The 23311-nt window shown below is 38.1% G+C and overlaps 1 protein-coding gene across 12 annotated transcripts in view; it reads right to left on the reverse strand.

Moving 5' to 3' along the window:
• Positions 1-23311, reverse strand: part of RBMS3 (RNA binding motif single stranded interacting protein 3) — a 703009-nt gene that overhangs the window by 63978 nt on the left and 615720 nt on the right. For all 12 annotated transcript variants that reach the window (XM_068206323.1, XM_068206331.1, XM_068206308.1 and 9 more), the window contains 3 exons: positions 12793-12839; positions 5559-5655; positions 2957-3007 (listed from right to left, as the gene is read on the reverse strand). In XM_068206323.1, the coding sequence (XP_068062424.1) occupies positions 2957-3007; positions 5559-5655; positions 12793-12839 (195 nt within the window). The remainder of the gene's footprint in view (positions 1-2956; positions 3008-5558; positions 5656-12792; positions 12840-23311) is intronic.

A 23311-nucleotide genomic window follows, 5' to 3' on the forward strand; every position in this document is an offset into this window, starting at 1 on the left:
GAAACCAGTACACTCAAATATTTTCCAGTTAATTTATATGTCATTTTTGTTTGTTAGGGTCAGAGGTTTATCTGCTTGTAGTCAAAAAGCTACAGAAGGAATTGGAGATACAATCTTTTACTATAGTGGGCTTCATAATCTGCCAAGTAAATGGATACACAATGCACACATGCACACATCAGGAAAATGTTGCTGAAATTGATACACAAAGGGAAATAAAGGACAAAAATATCTGACAGGCCAACCTACTGCAGGGAATATCACTGAAGAAAGAGCTTTGTATTTGCTGCACAGGGAGGCAGGTGGGACGGGAGATGAGACAGGCAGGCAAAGGAGGGACAGACAGACACAGGATGGTAGTGCTGTGCAGCACAGCTCTGCCCTCCTGTCGGCAAGCCTGCCAGTCTGAGAGAACACTGCCCTGCCTGTGCTCAGCATGCTGAGTGAAAAACCCCCTTTGTCTCCTCTACAGCATGGTTCTGCCTGTCTTTTTGTCATGAGGGACACAACGTGATGTTAAATTATACATAAATATCAAGTAGGACTTTCTGTCGGAAATGAAAAGCTAATCATCCAGTAACATGATTTAGTGGATATTTATACTCAAAACAAAGAATTAACCACCACTGTTTGGGCAATTCAAACTGTGCTTTCTGTATGAGTTCATCTCTACTGACAAAGAATAATAGAGGCTTAACAAAATGTTCTCCTTCCTGGAGCAAGGGGAATGTAACATTTATCTGCAGTGGTGACCAGGGGAACATCACATGCCACAATCAATCACCTCATAAAATACTACGAAGTAAAGTGGTGGCAATTTAGATAATAGCATGGAAAACTAGCTTACAAGAAGAAACAAAAAGCTAACCAAATTAGAACGTTCCCAGTTTCATCAGCTCACAGGATTACCAAAACTCACACCCTTAATTCTGCCAAATGTTATTGTAATCTTTTCTTCTTTTTTTTTGAGCTATGGAGGTGCCTAGAATAGTCCATATATAGTTAGGCATGGAACTACAGAAACTTAAAATGAACACAGATTCTTTATTTTCTTTCAAAACAGACCATTAATTCTGAAGTCTCCCGAATTCTCTGTGTGGCAATATTCTGACAAGTTTTCAGACATTTCTAATAAAGAATTCATCTCTGAATGAAACCTGGGGAATGGTAGTTCTGCCTTTTTGCTTTTTATGCTTCTTTGGTACTAAATGCCTCATGTCTGCATGAGAACATAATCTTTGGAAACATATGGGAAAAATCTGTCAGTGAAGAGTCTAGGACTGTACAGAAAATGCATGGAAGTAACCCACAACAGCAATGAGACTGGAATAGAAATGGTACACCACTTATCCACTCTCCCTCTACTTTTCCATCTAGAATCACAATTCCTTTTTTTAACGTGACTCTCTGGTTCACAGGGAACACCAATTTAACTCAGTATTTTGAGGGTGCCACTCACTATAAGAGACAAGTTTTCTCTTCATGTCCTTACTAAGGGGTAAATACATTCAATTACCTTATCATAACACCTCTTCTAGTACTGCAGAAAAATGCTTTGCTCAATATTGTCAAATAAACACACATATACACAAAATCTGGGATTGTTAAAGTGATTAAGTTTTTCTTTTAGAAAGGGAGTTTTTCTGCAAGGATTGGAGATTCTTTGGCTTTCAAAAGTCTCGTAACTCATCATATACACAAATCTAATCTTCTTGTGGTCTGCTATTAAATCCAAATATTAGAATACAAAACTGATGTTAACTGTGAATTTTTTCAACACATTTCATCTTCCTACAAAGAATACAGCAACAGCTTTACTCCACTGAGACAGAAAGTTCCCCCAGGGTCTGCAGAGACGTGAAGCACTGCAGCAGCAGGAATTGGGTGACCAGTCAGAACCACATTACGCTCCCTGCCTTGTGAGAGAACTGAAGAACTTGCCTCCAAAGACCTGAGGGGTGTGGAAAGGGGGCTACAAATTGGGATGCGAGACTTGTGCAACTAAACAGATATACAGTGTAATTATATCCATGTTGCTGTACAGCTAACTCTCAGCAGAAGTTACACTACTGTGAAGTCAAAATATTTGAACAAAAATATGAATAACAAACAATCCTAAGCTACAGACCTTCATTTTAATATTACTCCTCTTCTATAAATCAAAATATTGATGATTATGTGGAGCATGCATTTAAATTTTGGTTAATGGCACTATCAAGTGGATCTATACCTGAGAAACTCAAAGAAGGTAGAAATGTAACTAAAGGGATCTGTCTATAGTGGAATTCAGTGTGGTGTTTTCTCCTGGTATATCACTAATATTTAGGTAAAGAGCATCAAAACTCTTCTGTGAGGTAAACCAAAATCAGCCACACTAGTCCTAATGAATATTGGTTAGAAACATATTGCAGCTTTAAGTAGTTATAAATTGATAAAATGACATTTTACTCTGGGCAGAGGGGGAAAGAGCTGACTGGTCAAATCATAAAGCAGATTCAGATTTGGTAGAGACTCTCTAAGACAGTTGTGCTTCACCCTTTTCCACTACGTTGAAATGCATTACTGAAGCACTGTATCCTCATCCTTGATATGAAGCTGCACAGGACATTTTTGATGGATAAGCATGTAAGGGAATGGTCACGTGTTGATTCTGGCAATTCAAAGTACACAGGAATGCGGTTATCTTGCAGTCCCTGAAGTACAGCTTCAGAAGCAACACTTCAGAACTTGTTACTCTCTTACAATCAAAGCAATTAAATAACACATCACCCATTCTTCCTTTTCCAATAAATCAAATGGTGCTCCTTAAAGAAACAGAATCTTTACGGCAGAGGGCTCTTGTCACAGGGAGCAGCTGGCTGCTCCTACATGACCCAGGACTTCAATGTGGATGGACAAGCAGAGCAAGGCTGCAATGGAAGCACTTTTAGCCAGATATAACCAAGTATCCACTTACTGTTGGTTGCATAACATATGGCGGATGAGGCATCCATGAAGTACTCTGGACCTGCATATCAAATACTTTTAATTAGCATAGAAAAGTTTAAAACTTAAAGATTTACTTGAAAATATTTTCTCTATTACAACTAAGGTGCTAATTTTGAAAGAAGACTTAAGTCTTATAACTCAACACAAAATTAATTTACACTTCATAAAGTTATTGACAAAGGAAAAAGCTTTCAAATTTCATTTGATAATGTTTTCCACCAAAGTCAAAAGTCTGACTGCAGCACTTCTATGAATCACAACATTTTATCTCGTAAAGAAGCCTTCAGTATTCTGTGTGCCCTATTTTTTCATTTGCATTGTTTGCTTTCATCCATCAATATAATCATGAACATGTCATCCAACCGACAGTGCAGGAGACATAAAATGTTCAAAGTTTATTTTCAAAAGTATCTGTATGAACTTTTAAAGGCATAACATTTTCAGAGATCCGAGAATGACTTATTCTGTTTCCAAGAAGAACTACAGATGTAATTCAGAGTTTTTGAAAATTATTCTAACCGAAAGCTTTCACGGCAAAGCTGGCTTAAGAAGTCCGTCCCTCCAGGATCATTCTTAGCTTGAGCATCCTGGGGTCTGTTCCCACCAGAACTCCATATGCATCACCAAAGACTTTGTTGTTCTGCCTTATGACTGTCATATAATATATTTCAAGGAAATAACAATTATACTAAGAATCAGACATATGATAAAGTGTTTGCATATTTGTTGTGGCATCTCTGAGCCATAGCTACCTTTTGTGCTATGTGTGAATGGCCCACAGTCTATCATAACTCGGGCTCAGCCCCAAGAATTTTGTATTTTAGTTTCCTTTTGCATCAGTCTGGACACCCCAAAACAGAAGTACGCAAAAGATGTAGCCATGCTAGAGCCATCAGGGGACACCTCACTTCCAGAGATGGGTGTGTGTCACCTCAGACTGAGCAGAACCAGGAATAACAAGGAGAAAGCTATAAGGTCCCACTGCTCCAGATGCCCTGTGATTTTGTTAATGAAGAAAGTGTTGAGAATTAATTGTATAACAGTGTGCTCCAACATTTGCATACGTTTATCAAAGTCTATTTTTTGTTGAAAAGCAAGTTAATCAAAACATCTTTAGAATCAAAACCAGCACACCCACATGCTAACACACCTCTACTACAACACTTTCACATGTGTTGCACATTACTACAACACATGTGAATCCCCATGAACTGAAACACACTAGAGCTGCCACAGCTTGCTGCTGCTCATTGCTCCCACTCCTGCATCACTGCAGCTCCTTCACAGTGCCAGCGTAAATGTCTTTGGGCTTACACTGCAAACTATCTAAGCAAAATGATATATGTTAAAAAAAAAAAAAAAAAGAATGGTTTTGGTGCAAACGCATGAAACCACAAATTGATGCAATGGTTCAAACCAGAATGGGAAAAGGGGAACAACTGTGAACTGTGGAGCAGTGATGAAAGTAAGTGGCTGGGTGGCATGAACTCAGTGGCCTGAATGGAAGTAGTATGGCTCTTAAGCCAGCTTTACTACCAAGAAAATGGCATGTGAGCTGCACGCAATGCAGCGTATGTCTCTGGCATTGACTCTTCTTTGGCGCTGCCATTAGTGAAATTTACTGAATTTACCTCATCAAAACAACTTTTGTGTGGCAAATGCTACATAGCCATCTCAAATAAAATAACACAAAGAGAATTACAAGAATCATCTATCTTTGAAGATCAAGTTTAAAGTAGAGTAACTGCCCAGAATTACCTGTAAGCAGTACCATACCATCTGCAACCGCCCAGCCACAACAAACCAACCCTAACATTAAGAACAGCCCACCGTGCAGCTTTGAAAGTTTGAGTAGCTTATTTCAGGTAAGACTCAGGGTTGGAAAAGCACTGATGGCACAGGAGAGAAATAACTAAAATTGGAAAATGTATAGTCAATGACCAGATTCTGTGAAGTGGTAAGTTCCCAGACAATGGCTAATAATAAAAATGTACAATCTGGTTTTGACTTCCATCTCAGAAAGACAATAATTTCCCAGTGGAGATCTGAGAGGGATATGCTGAAAAGAGAAATTCTGAATGACATGGCATGTAGCAGACTAAAGAACGATTTGAGGGCACTTATCCTCAAGTAATTTGCTTTGACAGGGATTACTGGATAAAAATGAGTACTTTTAAAGGATGTAGTTACTGGAAAAAATATAGCTGGGGTCAAAAGGTCAAAGTATAATGCAGTCAACATAAATTATTTAAAAAAAAAACCACTTAAAATTTTTTGGCTAATGAAGGGGAGCCAAAATGAGGAAACAGACTGGAAATTAAGCAAAATGTTTATCAGAGAAGCTGATTGAAATTAAGAATTACAGTGGCTTTCATTACTGTTGTAAAGAATGCAGGAAACACTTAAAACTCTACCCAATGATACCTGAATATTCCTAGAGAGCCCTTTGTTTCAAGTGTGACTCAAGAGTGCAAGCACTCACAATTTTCTGTGGTATACACTCTGCCTTCATCCACATCCAAAACATCATTAACTGGGAAACACAGTAGACAAGTGCATATCTGACGTACCTGATATGTAGAGACAGGGGAAGCAGCAATGAATGGTGTGATTGATGTCTGTGGAATCATGCGGTTTGTTGGAATACTGTACGGTGAGGAATAAAATCTGCAAACAAAGAACAAAGGCAAGAGTTTTTTGAACCTTTTGACTACTTAGGCTCTAACTAAATAATTCACTGCCTCCTAGGCAAAGACAGAAAAAATCTACCCAGGTAATTATGTCCATCTATTTCCAAAACCACAATAAAAAAGATGTGATGGCTCCATTGAGCAAATCTTGAAAATGGAAAGGAGGAGGAATATTTACACAAAGCATATTTTTTTTCACTTCAACTACCACAAATATAGAACTTCACAATACAAGAAGCAATTATCTGAGATGCAAAGACAGCTGATTTTCCAGGGCGCTAGCTTGTGAAAGGAAATTTCTTACACGATATCGAAGACAACATTACTGATTTCATTTTTACACAGGGTACTGTTTTCTTTTCATATCCTAGTGCTTCAGTGCTGAGAATAACACATTCTATATACATGCCTGAATTATTTTATTAAGGGGTGGCTACAAAAACTCTGGCTGAAATTTTCATATTCATCTATGCAGAGAGCAAAACCCCCTTTTTCTGGTGAAATGTATCAGGAATTATGAGGCTAAATGCCCCAGGCAGCACTGAAAAGCTCAGATTTAGTCGGTTTTATGTCCACTGTTGCATGCTATGAACAGAAGCTGCACCATCTCTTGCTTGATGGTAATGTTATATTCTTTCTCCTTCCCCGTGGGTTAATGATTATTGATAAAATTATCACTTGGAAAATATCATCACTACTGCTGGATTGTGTTAGTACTTAATATGTGTATGCATTTGACCTTTTTGCAGTTTTAACTGTAAGGCAGAACAATTAAATTGCTTAAAAAAAGAATGTTTGTGGTTTTACTGTTGTCTAAATGCCTGTATTTTGGACTCAGAGAGAAACACTCGTGCAGTGCTCTTTTGTACAATTTAAACCTCATGTAGATCTTTCTCATATAGGATGCATGAGTAAGTAACAGAAGATTCTGCACAGTGAAGTGAATTTCATTCCCTCTCTCTTTATATTTTTCCCCCTCCCTACTCTGAGGCAATCAACAGTAGCTTTCTATGAGAGCTATGCAACAAAAAAAAAAAATCATTACTGGTGTTTAAACAAGTGCTCTATTTCCTGATCGCCCTGGCATCACAGATTTAGTACTAATCAGTCTAGTTCAGACTGGATGCATTCATTCTGGATGCAGGCTCAAATAACTACCGACATCAACCAATAGCCTTAGAAAAACAGGCTGTTCTCTTTGAACGTTGGGCAGAAACATTCAAAGTTAGGAGGGGAGAGGGAGACAGAGAAGCAATCATTTGTTCTTTCTATTCCAAATCAGATTTTAAAATGCCAAAAGCAGCAGGTGGCATATGAGTGATTTTTTGTTTAATAGAAATATAATGCTATTTTAGGACCATTTATCAACCCTCACAATGTTCACACAGAGACTATTTTAAAATTGTGCCTTTGCCCAATTTTATATATATCCTATTATGAGAACTTAGAGGCAATTGTATCCCCATGCTTATAGCAAATATTAGGTTAACACAACATCGAGCGAGAAGGGATTTTTATACCACTAGGCAGATTCATCTATGGCACTAGCATGTTGCATATTATCTAACCCCCTTTACAGGGGTTTTCTCCGAGATTAATGTAAACCAGAAATCACTTGGCCATACTCTTGATAAGTGGGTCAACTATGAAATGTTGTGTGGAGCAAATGAAAATACTCAATGGCAGACTGACAGAATTTAGACTATGGGTAAAATGTGTAATGTATAGAAATATAGATAAATCTTCTAAACTAAAAGATAATATAAAACTAAAACTCTTTTGAGAAAACCACACATTTTTGTTTATTCTTTTCTCATTCTGTTCATAAACCTGGCATTGATGCTGGGCTCATATCCTTAACCATGCATGAACCATTCGGACAAAGACAAGTACAGGGAAGAAACAACTTTCCATTTGGAAATAGTGCTGACTCTTTGGAATAAACTCTCCAATAAATCCCAGCAAATACTTACAAATTTACAGAAAATGTGCGCTAAGCCAAGAATTTGACTGACAGCTTGCCATTTCAGTTTCAGCTTAGAGATGCATTTATCTGAATAGCACACAAGCCTGTAGAATATATACTATGGTAATGTGGAAAATGCAGCCTTTCCCACACCCCTGCCAATACCGTTAATCTGTCGCCATTTGGCATGCTCTCAAATAAGCATCAAATAAAACATACCACAGTACATTCAGCTGTATTGGGAAAATTAGCGCACAAGGGCTTCAAGGAAGAGAAATGAAGAAACTCTGATGCTGCAAATGACAATGCAGGAAAATCCAGTTCATATATATTTAAATTTTAATAATAATAACAAAAAAAAAATCAAGTGTTACAATCTCAGCCACTGCAACAGGCTGCAAAGAAATTATTTTGCAGTCAGGAAATCCTTACATCAAGAGACAAAGGCTTGTCTTCTTTCCTCAATGCCACTTGTGGCCAGAAGGATCTAATAGTAAAGGATGTGGATGTCTCTGCCATATGTGAAGAACAGTGGTGTGGTGAGGATAGAGGTGTCCTTGCTGGGGATGGACTCAAGCATAGTCACCCTGAGGTATGGGATGTTCAACCTACCACACTGCTGGAGTCATTTGCTATCAGGGCAGGGCTCACTGGCAAAGAAGGCTTAACACACCCTCACCCATGGGACACTGAGGCATCTCCCTAAATTCCTTTTACATACAAATGGGCTAATCTCCTCATATGCAACTGGCACAAGTAGCATGCTGGGAATCTAATAAGAGACATGGGGAACAAAAACACAAGAGTGGCCTGGTCTGGCACAAACCCTACAGCACAACAAAAAGATCTGCAGCTGAGGACCTTCCTATTGTCAGTCTTAGGCTTTGCCTTATTTTTTTTCTTTAGGCTTAGGGAGAAGTGAAATGAGGTGGAAGACGTATGTTTTAAGTTCATTCAAGGGAATACAGGACTCTCAGTCATCAGAATATCTACATCAGAAAGAGGAGTGGAAAGAGATATGAAAGGCTTTGATTTGTCTTAGATATATTAAATTATGCCTCCAAGTTTACTGGCATTAAAATGCACACCGTGTATATAGTACTGTGCACTAGGTATTATGAGAGCTGTAGGCTTTGTGGTGTGGTTGACCTGGGAGCTCTAAGGAGAGCTTTCCAGAAGGCTCAGCTGCATTTTCTGCAGATGCAGTTTGCATCCTTACATTGATCTGTGCAGTTTTTTGCAGGTGCAAGACAATGTCCCTGCTCCTCAGCTGCAATTGCAATGCTAGGAGCACAAGCATGCAGGTGGCAAGGTCAAGGCAAAATGGACGTCACCCTTGTATTAAAAATAGACTTTTTCAACATGCCTAGATTCCATAAGCAAAGGGAAAACTCATCATTAGTAGGCAAAAAGATGCTTCTGGAAGTTCCTGAAGGCGGGTTTATAAGGGACTCAAAAGAACACATTTTTTAAGTGACGTTAAAATGAAGCAAATTTCCAGTACCTCATCAGGCACACAGAGCTTTAACAACAGTTTCTGTTGCTTAACAGACAAAGCACATCCTCCCCTGCTACACCAACCCTCCCTCTGCACTTGGGGACTGCATTATCTGCAGTGTCTGGTCACTATTTCCCTGCCAAAAAGTGGGAAAAAAAAATCCATATGGTTCCCATTCTATTGGGTAATGTGCAAGCTTCCAGACAGAATCTGCACAAGAGCAAGATTCTATTTGCACTGCAATAAACACCATTTGCTCATACCTCGTGCCTGCGGGCAGTACTGAAAAAGTTAGATTCATAAATAGTATCCTGGGGCTCACATAATGTAAGAGTATTACCAAGCATTATCAAGGCAGCAATTTCCTGTTGCAACATGGCACACAGTCAGATGTTGGAGTTGGGAAAGACCTATCTGAATATTGAGCCCATTGGCCAGCAAATGCGCAAAATTGTCCCCCAGATATGAGGTACTAAACTGGTACAGCACATCATAATCTTAGTCAAATGGCCAGGAGGACTCCAGCCTCAGGAACATTTTAAATGAGCTTCCTTACAGTGCAAGTACAAGAGCTCTATCACGCTCCTTGTATGGGTGCATAAAACTACTAAAACAATGTTAATGCCACAAATTAAAAAATTAATAGCATTTTAAAACAGGCACACTATTCCCCAAAATAAAACCTGAGTACCTTTGTAAACACAATTCAGAAAAGGCTGATTATAAAACAAAAAAAAAAAAAAAAAAGGCAAAGTGTTGCCAAGTGAAAAGATCTTATCTACTGAAGTGTGTGCTTACCATAACTTCAGTACCTCATACTGTAATGCTATGGTACACTATGGACTGGATTCTCCACTGCATTGTACCAGTTTTATGCTGATGTAACTCCACTGGATGCTTAAACAGAGCTACACGGGCATAAAAACAATATAATGAAATGGAGAATAGAGCTTTACAATGTAATAGACTCAGAAAAAAATCATCTATTTCTCAGCAGAGAAAAAATCATAGTAATTTTTAGTGAAAGCCTCTCTCACACTGTTTTATTTCTGCTATAGATTTTCAAGGCAAATATGCAGTTATATGGTAATAAAAGTGATAGTACGACACCATGAACAATAAGAACCTTTTCATTTGGAAAAAAGAGTCCAGATTCTTCCCTGAGGTTTGGTTATGGCCCAACTCAAAACCTAATATAATCTATGCCTCTTAAGGAACTGTGAATTTTAAATACCACCCCATGACACTTGCTGCAGAGACATGCTTCTCTAGTAGGCTTCCATCCTCCACATAATCCTGTGTGGACTTAGCAACTTAGATTCATCCAAATGCAGCAACCCTATAAAGAACTCTAGAAAATGTCAGCATATGCAGTTAAGCTTTCTTTTTAAATTTTGTTGGTGTTTCGTAACTCTTTGCAATCATCACCTTGACTTGGTATCTTTACATTTCTCATGCCCAGACTCAGTTCACTAAGTTCTGCACTGGTGACCCCAGATGAATGCTACAAGGAAAAGGCCTTTGTTTCACAGACCTTTGGGTGACATTGCTCCATGCAAACCTTAGTGGCTTGGTCCACGTTACAGCCAAAGTGTTCTGCAGCCTTTTGAGCACAGTATGGGTGTGCCACACTGCCCTTCCTGTGAGGAAGATGCCCCTTTGCTGGGTTAACCTGGCTCACTTCTTAGAGCTTAAGAGCCTTTGAGTCTCTTTCCCCATGGCCACACGCCGACCGACACCTGTGTCTTGTGTCAGCGAGCAACAGACCAAATTTACACAGCAAAGCATCAAGGTTCTCCCAGACTTTACTAAAACAAAACTCCTGAGCTAGATTTTCACTGTACTTGCAAGTAAAGAGGCTTATGAAAAACAGAAAAAACTTAAAACTACAGGATATGTAGAGATTGCTGTGTGAATGTCTGAAGAGATAAAAAGATCCTGCTGGACCAAAAGGGTCCTGGTGATCCTCATGATACTGCACACAATCAAGATCTCACCACAAGAGCATTTTGAATGATGGTTTAGTCCTGATAAAACTGAAAATATTTTGACATTTCAGAAAAAAAACATATGTCAAAGTAGTAATTAATTGTCACTCTTAGAGAGATATCTGGTACTCTAATTTTATTTATTTATTGCCTTAAAAATAAAAGAATATTTAAAAAACTGCAGAACTGAAATTCTCCACTGGGTACAATTTCTTTACCCAATGATCAGTGACAGTATGCTCAAGCAATTGAGTGACCAAACCACCTGAGCAGCCTCAATGAACACCATAAATGTTCTTTGATATAAATAATGTCTGATTCTGAGATAACTTTCATAACTTCAGAAGAATTTTTCTTGAATTAAAATTATATTAGTCTCAATGGGTCATTCAAACTATGGTTTCCAAAACACTCACACATCTGACATGCAGGAATTTATATGAAAAAAAAAAGCCAGTTGTCCACATGAAACAGCAGTGGATTATGAACCAGTGATGTTTTTATCTATAGATTATAATGTTTTACCAGCTGAAAAGTATGACAATAGAGAAGAATGACTCATTTGGATGGAGGTCAGAACAGGGAAATAGAAGCAGAGAATTCTGAAATCACAATTACAAACAAGCTCTCTATTCTTCTGAGTTTGGCCTCTTCCTCCAAAACACAGGAATATCACAAGTCCTACAAAATTACTGCTTGTGAAGGAAAATTAAGCAAAATAGACTAACTATTACTATTGATTTTTTTTTTTTTAGCTACTGGGAATCTTAGGGTTTTTTTCTTAATGCTTCAATTAGCAGTACCCTAACAAACATTTAACAAATAAACCCATTCATATCTATGTCAATAAATTCTCCCCTTCAGCTGGAGAACACAAGTGGGAGTACGCATGGAATTTGATAATCATATCATACATCTCTCTGATCAGAGAGTGACTGTCAAAGAGTTCAAGGCTGAACTTCCTGCCTCTTTTCAAATTGCTGTTAACCTAGCTGAAAAGAGAGCTAAATTTCAAGGATATATTTTTCTAGTTTATGAAATAATTGGCAATATAACAATGCAGGTAAATAATATGATGATGTAATTTCACTGCTCAGTTTGAGAAAAAAATTGTAATTCCTCATGTCAGCAAATGGTAGCTGAGAAATAAAGAGTGTTACTCAGAATTTTATCCTTAAATCCCATCTGCTTACACACTAATTTAAGGCTTTCTCCCTATCTGGCATTTTTATTCAGACAATGCCATGGAAGGCAGCCAGCCAGCCTGCAGAAAGAACCCCAGAAGAAGTAACAGCTCTATTATTCAAAATACGTTGGAATCTTCAATGATTATTTTAACAAAAGCCAAGTCAGTAAAGGGAAACTTTACTGGTTTCCACTTCATGACAGAGAGAGATTAAAAAGACATCCACTTACATTTGCCAAATAGAGATGGAAATTATTAGGAAAAACAACTTCCCATTCAAATGGATATTGCAAACAAGAAGGCATAAAAAGAAAAGGAAAACTAAAGAAGAACTTGACAATATAGCATTATATGCTTCAGACAAAATATGACTGAGTGGATTTGCTTTTCAAAAAAGTTTCGCTACAGAAAGAGAAAACAGAAGATGACATTCAAAATAATTTAAAAAAAGACATAAGAAAACATGCATTTCTTACCCATTCTGTATAGCAGCTGTTGGATCGTAAGTCAAAGCCATGCCAGCCTGCACATAGTTAGGGAAGAAAAACAGATTTTTTACTATTAGTGAATGAAAAGAGGGAAAAAAATACATGAAACATATTCAAAGCCAATATGAATAAAAACTGTATGCAACTTAAATAGAAATCTAAACTCTCAAGGGAAGCTCAGATGGCCAAAAGCAGCATGGACAGATTGGGTACCTCCCCAGCCTGAGAGATCACTGAGAAACAGATCTGTTCAGTCTTTTGGTTGCTATCTTTCCATAACATTTAGGGCAAATGGTGTTTTTGTTGCACCAGTTATCAATTAATAACTCCACTGAGATTAATGCCTTTACAGCTGAATACTCACTATAACAAGAGAGGCCCAAATCCTGCTATAGCCTGTGCGATGGGTAGTTGGTAAATATTCCAAAGCCAGCTTCATGAGAGCTTCACAGGAAGGAGTCTCACCTTTCCTACAAAGGTCACACATCGTATGACCCCGGCCTACTGTTTCCCTGGGGTGTAACTCCCACTTAAGAGTTAATTCATTACCATGAGACAAGAAACAAAAAATTGGCTTTGAAGCAGAAAAGCCTGAGCTTTCAAATAAGGCTTTTTAAATACTTCAGAGGTCTGGACAGAAAAAGAATTTGTTAATGTGTTACACAGAGCTTTTCAACTGCCATTTACTACCAGGCAGACCATGACCTGTGCAAAAGGATATGGCAGTGTCAAAACATTGTCCAGCTAACAACTATCATCACTGCCACCGTCAGCAGACATATCCACAGGTACCACAGGAAAGGCAGTGAGAGAGCAGGGCTGCAGACAGAATTAAGCACTCTACCTTATCCTCCAAGATAGAAGCCAGGGTCATGCAGGAGAGACCTTTCTTCCCCTCAGCATTTACTTAAAGACATGGAACTGACAATCCCTCCTCCCACATACTGCATTTGCTTTGACTTTTTCCTTTCGTTATTGATTTTTATCCCTCCCTTTGTGAAATGCTTTCCAATGTAAGATACCAAGAGATGAGAAGAAGTTATCCTTTGTGCAGGGTAAGAAACACAGCAGAGAGAAATTCTATTGCTCAAGGTGCTGCTCTCCCTGTGGGAGCAGGTAAAAAAATGCCATGGCACCATCCCACCCCAAGACACTGTATTCCTCTTCATTTTTCATACATATCCTATGCTTGTTGCCTGAGACAGGCAGCATTTTCTTCAAGGACAGATGCTTTACCAACCACGTGCCATGGTCTGTGCTCCTGCTGGGAGCTTTTCATGCCCCTAAAGCCATCTACCAAAGTACTTCTGAATAATGGCATCTGCCCCCTTCCAGATGGCAGCGCAGACAGGTCAGGAAAGTGTCTGGGCTTGGCTGGTTCCCAGGCAGGCAGGTGAGCAGCCAGGGTAAATGCACTGGTGACGAGCAGGCAGAGAGCGGGCAGCACTCCTGGAAGAGCTGCGTTAGCCCGGCAGCTGCAAACTGGTCTAAGAGGAGGTGGTCCAAATTTCCAGAGGCCAAAAATAATTTCTGATGTGAAAGGCCAGGTTTCATGCTACTTATAGCTGCCAAAAAAAGGTTCGTGTCCTTATTAAATTTGTATATTTCTCTCATTATTCTTTTAAGCAGATGCTAGGGCAAATGCTTTGCTTTATGAAAATGCCACTGTTTTAATAAAATATGTAGTCTCTCCCAAGCAAAGGACAATTCAGGAGACAAGTCCAAGTACATGTGGCTATTTTTGAAAGAAGCATTGATTTTATACAAAGAAAAATAAAGTGGCTATTTCTGCAAGTTTTAAGTGTCAGAAAACTGAATTTAGGGAGACCCAAACCACTAATAATTTTGATGTAAAAAATAAATTAGCTTAGAAAATAATAATCCCTTACTTAACTTGGTTTTATACTCTTATGTCTTATGCATGCTTAGCACATTATACTGTTTAGTAAGGCTGCATTAATTACTAATGGAAATGTAGAAATTTCCAAACAAAAGAGAAAAGAAAACTTTTTGGCTGCAATATATTTTTGAGGAAACATACTGTCTTGTTTTCCTTTCTCTTTTAAACACGTATAAAATTTGTTATTGCTCTCTTTTTCTATTCCTGCACCAGTGAAGACAACTTAAATATTACATACGAGCCCTAGAGGGACAGAAAATTTAATTAAAACTTTTTTTTTTTTTAAATACTATTTAAAATTATTAAGATGTTCCCTTTAAATTGAGGTGTTTACATTTTACCTCTCATCACACATCTACTCAGACTAACAAAAAAAAGGTTATAATTTTTTGGGAAAGGACATATCCAAGCTTTCTAAATTAAAAAGTTTCTAGATCTAGTTGTCCTTAGAGCTGCTGGATCAGGGCTCACTACATCCTGCAGCCTGCATTACTGACTGGGGGATAAAATGACAACAAGGTAGGTGGTTCTGGGAGGAAAAGTGAAAATGAACTACTGATCTTATCTTAGTTTCTTTGACATAAATAAGAATGAAGGTGCAGGAATGAAAACCTTCAGCAGCTCTTTAACTGGCTGTCCACATGAGACCTGCAAGCACATTTGTGCCGCTTTCATTTACTTTTCTCACAGATATTTGAGTGCATGGTCATGGCACGGACACTCAGCTCACCCTTCAACCCCATCACCCCCAGACCTGTGTGTGGGTCCATGCAGACAAACTGCACAAACTCAGTTCTCAGTATCGGTATTAAGAACAGGAGACACAGCTGTGATCCTGAAGAGTACAAAATATGACAGGCTAGACACTCATCTCCTCTTTATCCACGTCCCATATTCTTACTGCATGGAGACAGATTACCAGAATCTGTTCAAGTACTTCAGCAGTGACCACTATAAATATCACCATCACATTTACCAGTAAATGAAAAGTCTCACATTAGACAAATAGGACACAGCGTGTGGCAATATGTGCATATGGTAACCACCTACGGCTGGCCCAGTAATATTGCTAATATTCCCCCTTGCTGCATAGACTTAAACAGCTGCTATTTCAAATAGCTGCTAACACAGGACTATTTACTTCTTTCCCATCAAGTTGTATAATTTCTCCCTACAAAATTATGCTGGCTGGAAGCCCAGGAGTGGCAACACTTAGCCTGGACCAGTCAAAGATTTATGGTCTGAAGCATCTTCATTCATCAGGAATAAAAACTGATGAGCAATAATAACTTAGTGGAAAATTGTCTGAACTTTCCTCCATAGCAGACAAACAGGAATTCCAAAAATACCAAATGCAGAATATTAGGGTTGGCCTCAGACTTCTGTGTGAGAGTGGTCTAGCTCATTCTGTTAAAATCAGAATTGAATATAGCCATCATAATGCTAATACAAGCTGAACCATACCAAGCATTGGCTGATGCCTCTATAGCAGCCCTCTGCTGTGCTGAGACTGTTTTCTTTTGGGCCTTTTCACCCACTGGTTTGCTTGTGTCTCAGTAGAAGGAGAGGGTCTTATTCTTTCTTCTCATGGTGACACTTCTGATAAAATGTCATCTTGAGGGAGAGGCACTGATGATGGAATGCTACTTTAGGAAAGTATTTGTCACATAAATCTTTTCTTAAGCAACAACTAAACCACATAATTTTCATGCCACTCAGCCAGATAATGGCCCTAGACAGCTACTGAATGAAAACACACTAATAGAAATAAAGGTCATTCTTAATGACTACTGGTCTTTTCAGAAAGTCAGGTGGCACAGAAATTAACTCAGCTTGTTAAAAATATTGATTTTTAAAAAAAAAGATTACTTAAACCATATGAGTTTACTTATTTCTTATTTTTAAAAAAGTGTCTGAACTTAAAGTCATGAGGAAAGAATGAAAGTTTTTGTTATTTTTTGCTGCAGTTTTCTAACTATTGACATCAGTGAAAGAGATTCTAAGAACAAGAGATTCAGTCTGCACCTGTCTTTAAATTTAAGCTCTTTCATTCAATAAAGAGTAGGAAATACGAAAAAGCATCTGGAAAACAAGGGTTTGAAGGCCTTTTGTTCAAAACTTTACTGTGAAAATTCTTCCATGGGCAAAGACAAGATGTTGTTTCTGGTTTGATCTTTTTTCCCTTCTTTTTTATGATTTGAACATAAATGATCTGATCTTCAATATCATGTGAAATGAAGTGGGTTTATTATTTCTCTACCCAATCCCTGTGATGTCTCATAAGAAAAAACTTACCAGTGCAGTACCTGTCTTCCAGCAAACATAAATACCTATAAATGACCAATTACTTCTGTGCATCTTTGGTGTTGCTGGGGAGCTGCTTTCATGAACAACTTCATATCATGAACAACTTCATATCATATTCCCATATCTATTCTCTGTGTACATCTCTTTCTGACACCGTGCAAAAATTCACCACAATATCAACCTGCTACAAGATGTACTTTTCCTTCTCCTCAGAAGTGAGACTTCCACATCATCTCCTCAGACCTGCCCTGGCCACCCACCCTCTGCCTAGTGCTGGAGCACCTCTGCAAGGGGAGGCTGCTGCCAGGATCTCGGGCTGTGCAGGACGCCACAAAAAAATTGAGAGGCCTGGAAATCAAAAAGGGGTGAAATCCTGTGGTGGGTTTTCCAAGCAGAAGGCCCCCTGTATTTCTCCTCCTTAACGTGAGATTTGGAAAGGTAAGGTTGTACACTTGCACTTAAGGGATTTCAGTGGTGAACTGACGTGGGAGTTAGACTAAAAGATAAGTCTGTCCTCTGGATCTCCACTGACTCAGAGCTTCACCCTTTCACACTGGAGGACTGCCATCCCAGGGCGTGCACTTGGCTACTACAGTGGAATCAATTGAAATTTCAACACTCAGATTCCTGTACTTGTTTTGCTTCCATCAATAATATCTGCCAGGCATCACAACACAAGGATCTCTTGTGCCCTGACAGAAGATACCCTTATTGAAATGCTTTGAAAAAAGAAGAGAATAGGGAAAAGAAATCATCAACCCAGATGAGATTAATGCAAAATACTGATGTAATGAAATAAGATCAGTCACCAGTAAAGTTAACTTGGAGAATTCCTTTTTTTGATTATTTATACAGTTCTGACAGAAATATTCAACATTATTAGAAAGACTTCTGAATTTAATAGTGAATAACTGCCCCCCTCCCCTTTCATTTTTAGAGAAGGAGAAATCTAGAATATAAACGTGACACCTTGTAGATATCTAGATGCATATGAAAGGAATGGAGCATTTCCCAGTGATGTGTGCTTCTTAAGCAGCTGCAGATTCTGAGGGGAAAAGTGTTGTGGAGAGAAAAGTATATTCTACTGATGTCAAACTTGGGAAGTGATTCATGAACCTCAGAACATCAGAGACTGCACTGATAAACAAAATAACAAGTTCAGATACCCAAATGAATGACAAGAAACCCTTTTGTCCTACAGAACTGGAATGGAAGTCTGACATACACAGCTTCTGTTCTTGGGATTGATTCACTTTCTTTCCACTTTAACTCATCTTATTAAAAGATGAGCATCTTATTCAACTCATCTTGTTAAAATACAAATGCCAAAGACTACAAAAATTGAAAAAGAAAAACCAAGAAAACCAACAAAACCAAAAGAGAACATATATAATATAACATAATTATTATGTTTCCACAGCCAGTCTATACATTCGACCATGTCATCTTCAGGTCTATGAATGATCTGCTTTGGGGGATCTGGCATTCCCATTTTGCCATGAGTGTGCTCCAGTGCTATATCAGCTGTGTATAACATTCACATCTGCACACTAGATGTGTGTGCAGCAACAAGTTGGGAAGACCTCTAGGAGCTGGCAGCACTCCTGATACCTGTTGGGGATACAGCAGAAAAAGGTATGTCCTTTCCCTGTCTCCAACATTTGTTTATTCTGCCTAAGAAAGCACTGTTATAGCAGCAGAATTTGGAGGAAAACCCAACTGCAGGAAAATCTCCTGGGCAAATGGCATGACATTTTTCACCAGAGAAGGAAATTCAAATCTAAAATGGAAACAAAGAAAACTGATCTCTAAGGACAAGTACACTGCTGATTCTATTTTAACTAAACCATGGCCCTTTTAAAATCCTGATTGCATTGACAGTGATTTCACGTAGGCTACTGGTTTAAAATATTTCCATGCATTTTATAAGGTCAAAATCCAAACTGGTCTTTGGTATTTGTGCCACTGAGGCATCTTTTCAAAATGTTGCCCATAGCAACAGCACCTTGTGTCATTATTCTTGATCTTTTCACCTACTGGTCAGTTATCTTTTGCCCTTCTCTTTCTCCCTCTGGAGAGAGAGCTTCTTTTCAGGTTCAATGCCCCTCTTTGTTAAACTGAGCTTTTGTTGAAAATAAGCATGCAAACTGCCAATGTTTAACTTACAGGCATGCTAAATGTATATAGTAAATGTCTTTGTGGGTGGTTTACATGTAAGGGTACTAGTGCTTATCTTGACAGAACAGGGAATTTCCTCTCACAGCAAAGAAAAGTTACTTGTCTAGGTATAAGAAAAGTTACTTGTCTAGACACTCAGGATTATGGAACACAACTAAGTAGTACCTATCTCCTTGGAAGCATAGAAAAAATATCCATGACTGAGTTATAAATACGCCTGAAACAGAACTACTAATCATTTCTAAATGCATCTGCTGGTAAAGAAGAGACCATTGGCACCAGGATCAATTGCTTCAGCCCTTCACTGGTACTAAATTTACAAAAAATTTGGGAAAGTGTATCAAATTACCTGTTGTATATTTTTCTCTCTAAATTGCTGTTTGAATCAGACAAAGTTGTAATGAAAAGTGGATAAAAAGAGAAACTGTTACAAAAGCAACGTTCCCAAACTACCAGGTCATTTTATTTTTTTAAGAAAGAATTAAAAACATGCTTAATTCTTTGGCTATTCCATGAACTGAGCTTGAAAGAAAATAATGGAGAAAAGAGTAAGCAGAAAGAGAAGAAAGGGAAGGAAAGGAAGGTAACCGATTGGAATTTTAGAAATAAAAAAATGTAACTTAGATTATGGAAGCAAAAAAGCAATGAGTGGAAGAATTATTAGTGACAATTATTGAATATCATTATAGACATCAGACCAAATTCAATGACAATTATTGCATATCATTATAGACAACAGACCAAATTCAATGCATTCAGTGCTGCATCTTACTGTTGTGATATGTGCAACAATACTGTAGGGGTAGTACTCTGTTACAAGACAATGCAACTATTGAAATAGCACAAATTTTACAGAAATTTGAAAATTAAATATCAAAGAGTTCAAAATACTATGACCATCAAATAAACCTTAATCACATTGGGCTCACCAGATGTAGAAAAGCTAAAATTTCTAGAAAACAGTAATAAACTTTAGGCAGAATTCTCCCTGTCTACCATGTAATTTTCAAATAAACCTGCTCTTAAATACATGTATCAAAAGACTTTATTTCTGAATAACCAAAACAAGGTTTCATTAAATCTACAATAGAAGATTATGTTGCAAAATTTATGCTGCAGTTTTTAATCCAGTCTGATCTCATTGTGTGACTACACTTGATTCCCTGGGTGCATTTTTGACTAAAACATTTTTGGAGATTTATGTCACCCACCTCTAGACTTGTCAATTGCAATTTAAGGGTAAATTGAATCAAGTATTTTACAGACAGAATTTGACTATTATTATCCTCTATCACCATCTCAATATAATCTTGTCAGGTTAAGTTTCAAAACAGAGTGCTTAATTAAACCAGTGTAAGGAGAAGCCAGCCCAAAAAAGAAATTACTGAACTTTGTGCAGAAATTATGTCAGTTGCTGGGTCAGAATTTCACTGCAAATATTTCCAACACTTGCATGTATCACTGTACATTTATTGCACCTGTCTATTAGATGCCTAATTTGACAGCCTTATATAAAGCCATCACTAATATAAGCTCTCAGCTCTGTAGTCCAGAACTGGTCAACCATCACAAACACTCAGTTAAATTCTCAGTAAATCTGCTGAACATTTCCTGAGACTCCAAACAAGAGTGTAAGGTTAAGGACTAGAAAACACTATTCAAGATCTGCCACTCTTCCCTGGTTATAGCTGGCCAAGTAAACAAGCACCAAACCCACCCCCCAAACCCACCCCCCACCCAGACCTCCAAAAATCCCTAGAGAAATTCAGTGCATTTCTAAATATTTGACTTTAAAAGGGCAGGCAATTTAACAGCCAATTGTGTATGGTTATGAAGCAATCTACAAAGAGGTAAGATAAGATTTTCTACTGCGTTCTGCAGTATGACCTGACAACTTCATAAAAAACCAGAAGAAATCCTGTTTTATAAAATTCCACAGAGGCTCTTCATAAAAGAGAGCAAAACCTCTGAGAACAGCATGACCAGAGACACACCACTACAGCAAACCTGCTCCTCCCCACTAAATCTCCTACCATTCCCTCCCTACAGCAGAGTACTGGGCACAGCTGTCTGTCTCTACTTTGCAAGCTCAAGTTTGAGGCCAGTGACAGAACTGCTGCTGTCATTTCTCTGGGAACTGCCCTTCCGAGAAATACTCCTCCTGCACGCTGAGTGCTAATGCTGGTTAAACCTCAGATGCCTTAGAAATGCCCTTCAAAAAAGTGTTCAAGAATGAAAAGGCTTATCTGAACAATAGCCAAAACACATCTTGGTCTACATACCACAGGATTTGGCCAGGGTGGGAACACTAAGGGAGTAATCTCTTGGATGGTGTTCCAATACTTTTCTTTGGGGAAGAAACCAAGAAAGGGCAGAGGTGTAGGGAATATTTCCAGATGCCATTTGAACTATGACACTTGTCATATATCACACTTCTCACTTTTCACTACTCACTGCCTGTTCTTTTAAAAGGAAATTAAAAGAAATTAAAGCTTACAGTAATAACTGTAGGAAGGTTAGTCAAGTGCTGCTACCTAAAGAACAGCTGAATGGTAGATCATTTTTAGAATAAGATTGTTAAAGGATAAAGAGTTTGAAAAACCTTATTGCATATGAAATATAAGAGTAATTATACAGAAAGACTTTACATTGGAAATAAGAAAATTAACAGTGGGGAAGAAATTCAATAAATTAGGGACCCTAAAAGAGAACATGCATTCTTGTCTTTGATGCTCTGGGTAGCAAATATCCAATGTGCAGCAAGGTATTAAGCAGATGTTAGTAAACAGAGAAAATCTGAGAAAATCTAGCCTGAAATATTTCTGAGTTTTGATCTTTACCACCTTTTCATGTTTTTACATTATACTATTACAACAGCTCTGTAGTTGACTGCGATCAACAACAAGAAATGATGTCTTCCAGCGCTGAAAATCAGTTTTTAAGTGTTGATACTACAAATACACCAGCCACACCCTGCCTCTAGGTCACCAGCATATCACTGGGCTAATAGGCACCACTCCACTAGCAACAAATGAACTACACAAGATGCAATAAGCAGATGCCCTGGGGCTACAGGCATAATGGTGGCTTGCTGGCTTTAACTTTATACTCTCTTTTATTATTGATTTGAACTGAAGGAAGTATAAAACAGCAGAGATAATAGCTATGATGGTATTTACTTTTTAAACAGGGATTTAGATGTCTTTAAAATATGGATTGATGATCTTATTGTTGTCTCCTATACATAAATCTTTGTTTTTCGAGCTATGTGTAGGCTGACCTGAGTCTACTGCTTGAAGTACTTGGGCACTTGTTCCTCAGTAGATCCCTAATATGACAAACCATAATGACTCCTGAGAAGTTAACTCCAGTTTTTGAGACATACGGTGTAAAATACTGCAGTGACCCTTTGGAGACTTCTGCAATGTCCTGTAGCAAATGTGTCTCCCATATTGGGATTTTCAGACCACAGAGCTAAAAATGGAGCCTTTGCTGTTGGATCAGTGTAGAACAACCATGGAATGGTGAGAGCAATTTCTACAATTTCAAATGGCCTTTCTGTTTGTTCTGGGAGCTCAACAATAGTGCTAGAGTATATATGTCATAAACTAATGGTCTGAAAAGTATCAGCTAGAAAAATCAAGTAGTTACAAAAAAGCAGAAATACTCCAGAAACATGTAATTCAGAAACAGCAAATTATATGTTTTTTTTCAGTTTGCCTTGTAAAATTGAAGTAAACATAGCAACACTCACCCCACCCCCACAAAAAGAGACACCTTTCCACCACTCCCCCCACAACTTGTATTCTAGAGAAACACAATTGAGACCAATACATTTTTTTTCCTTGAAGGCTCAGTCATAAACACAAAGAGTAGTTGTTTAGGATAGAAATACTTGTAAGTCCTTCAGCCTTCATAGCTAACACCATATATAAGCAGGCACTATGAGCAGATCTACCTTATTTGTTCAAGTCTTTTTTTTTTTTTTGGTAATAAAATTCAAAACCAGTAAAAAAACTCTTGAAGAATCAAAAAATGCCTTTCTTATTTCACTTTCATATGGAGTCACTTCCCATAAAAGAACACAGAAAAGAAACTCCAGTAACAGACTACTTGCAGCAG

This window comes from Anomalospiza imberbis, chromosome 1 (assembly GCF_031753505.1).
Source record: "Anomalospiza imberbis isolate Cuckoo-Finch-1a 21T00152 chromosome 1, ASM3175350v1, whole genome shotgun sequence".
Classification (NCBI taxonomy): domain Eukaryota; kingdom Metazoa; phylum Chordata; class Aves; order Passeriformes; family Viduidae; genus Anomalospiza; species Anomalospiza imberbis.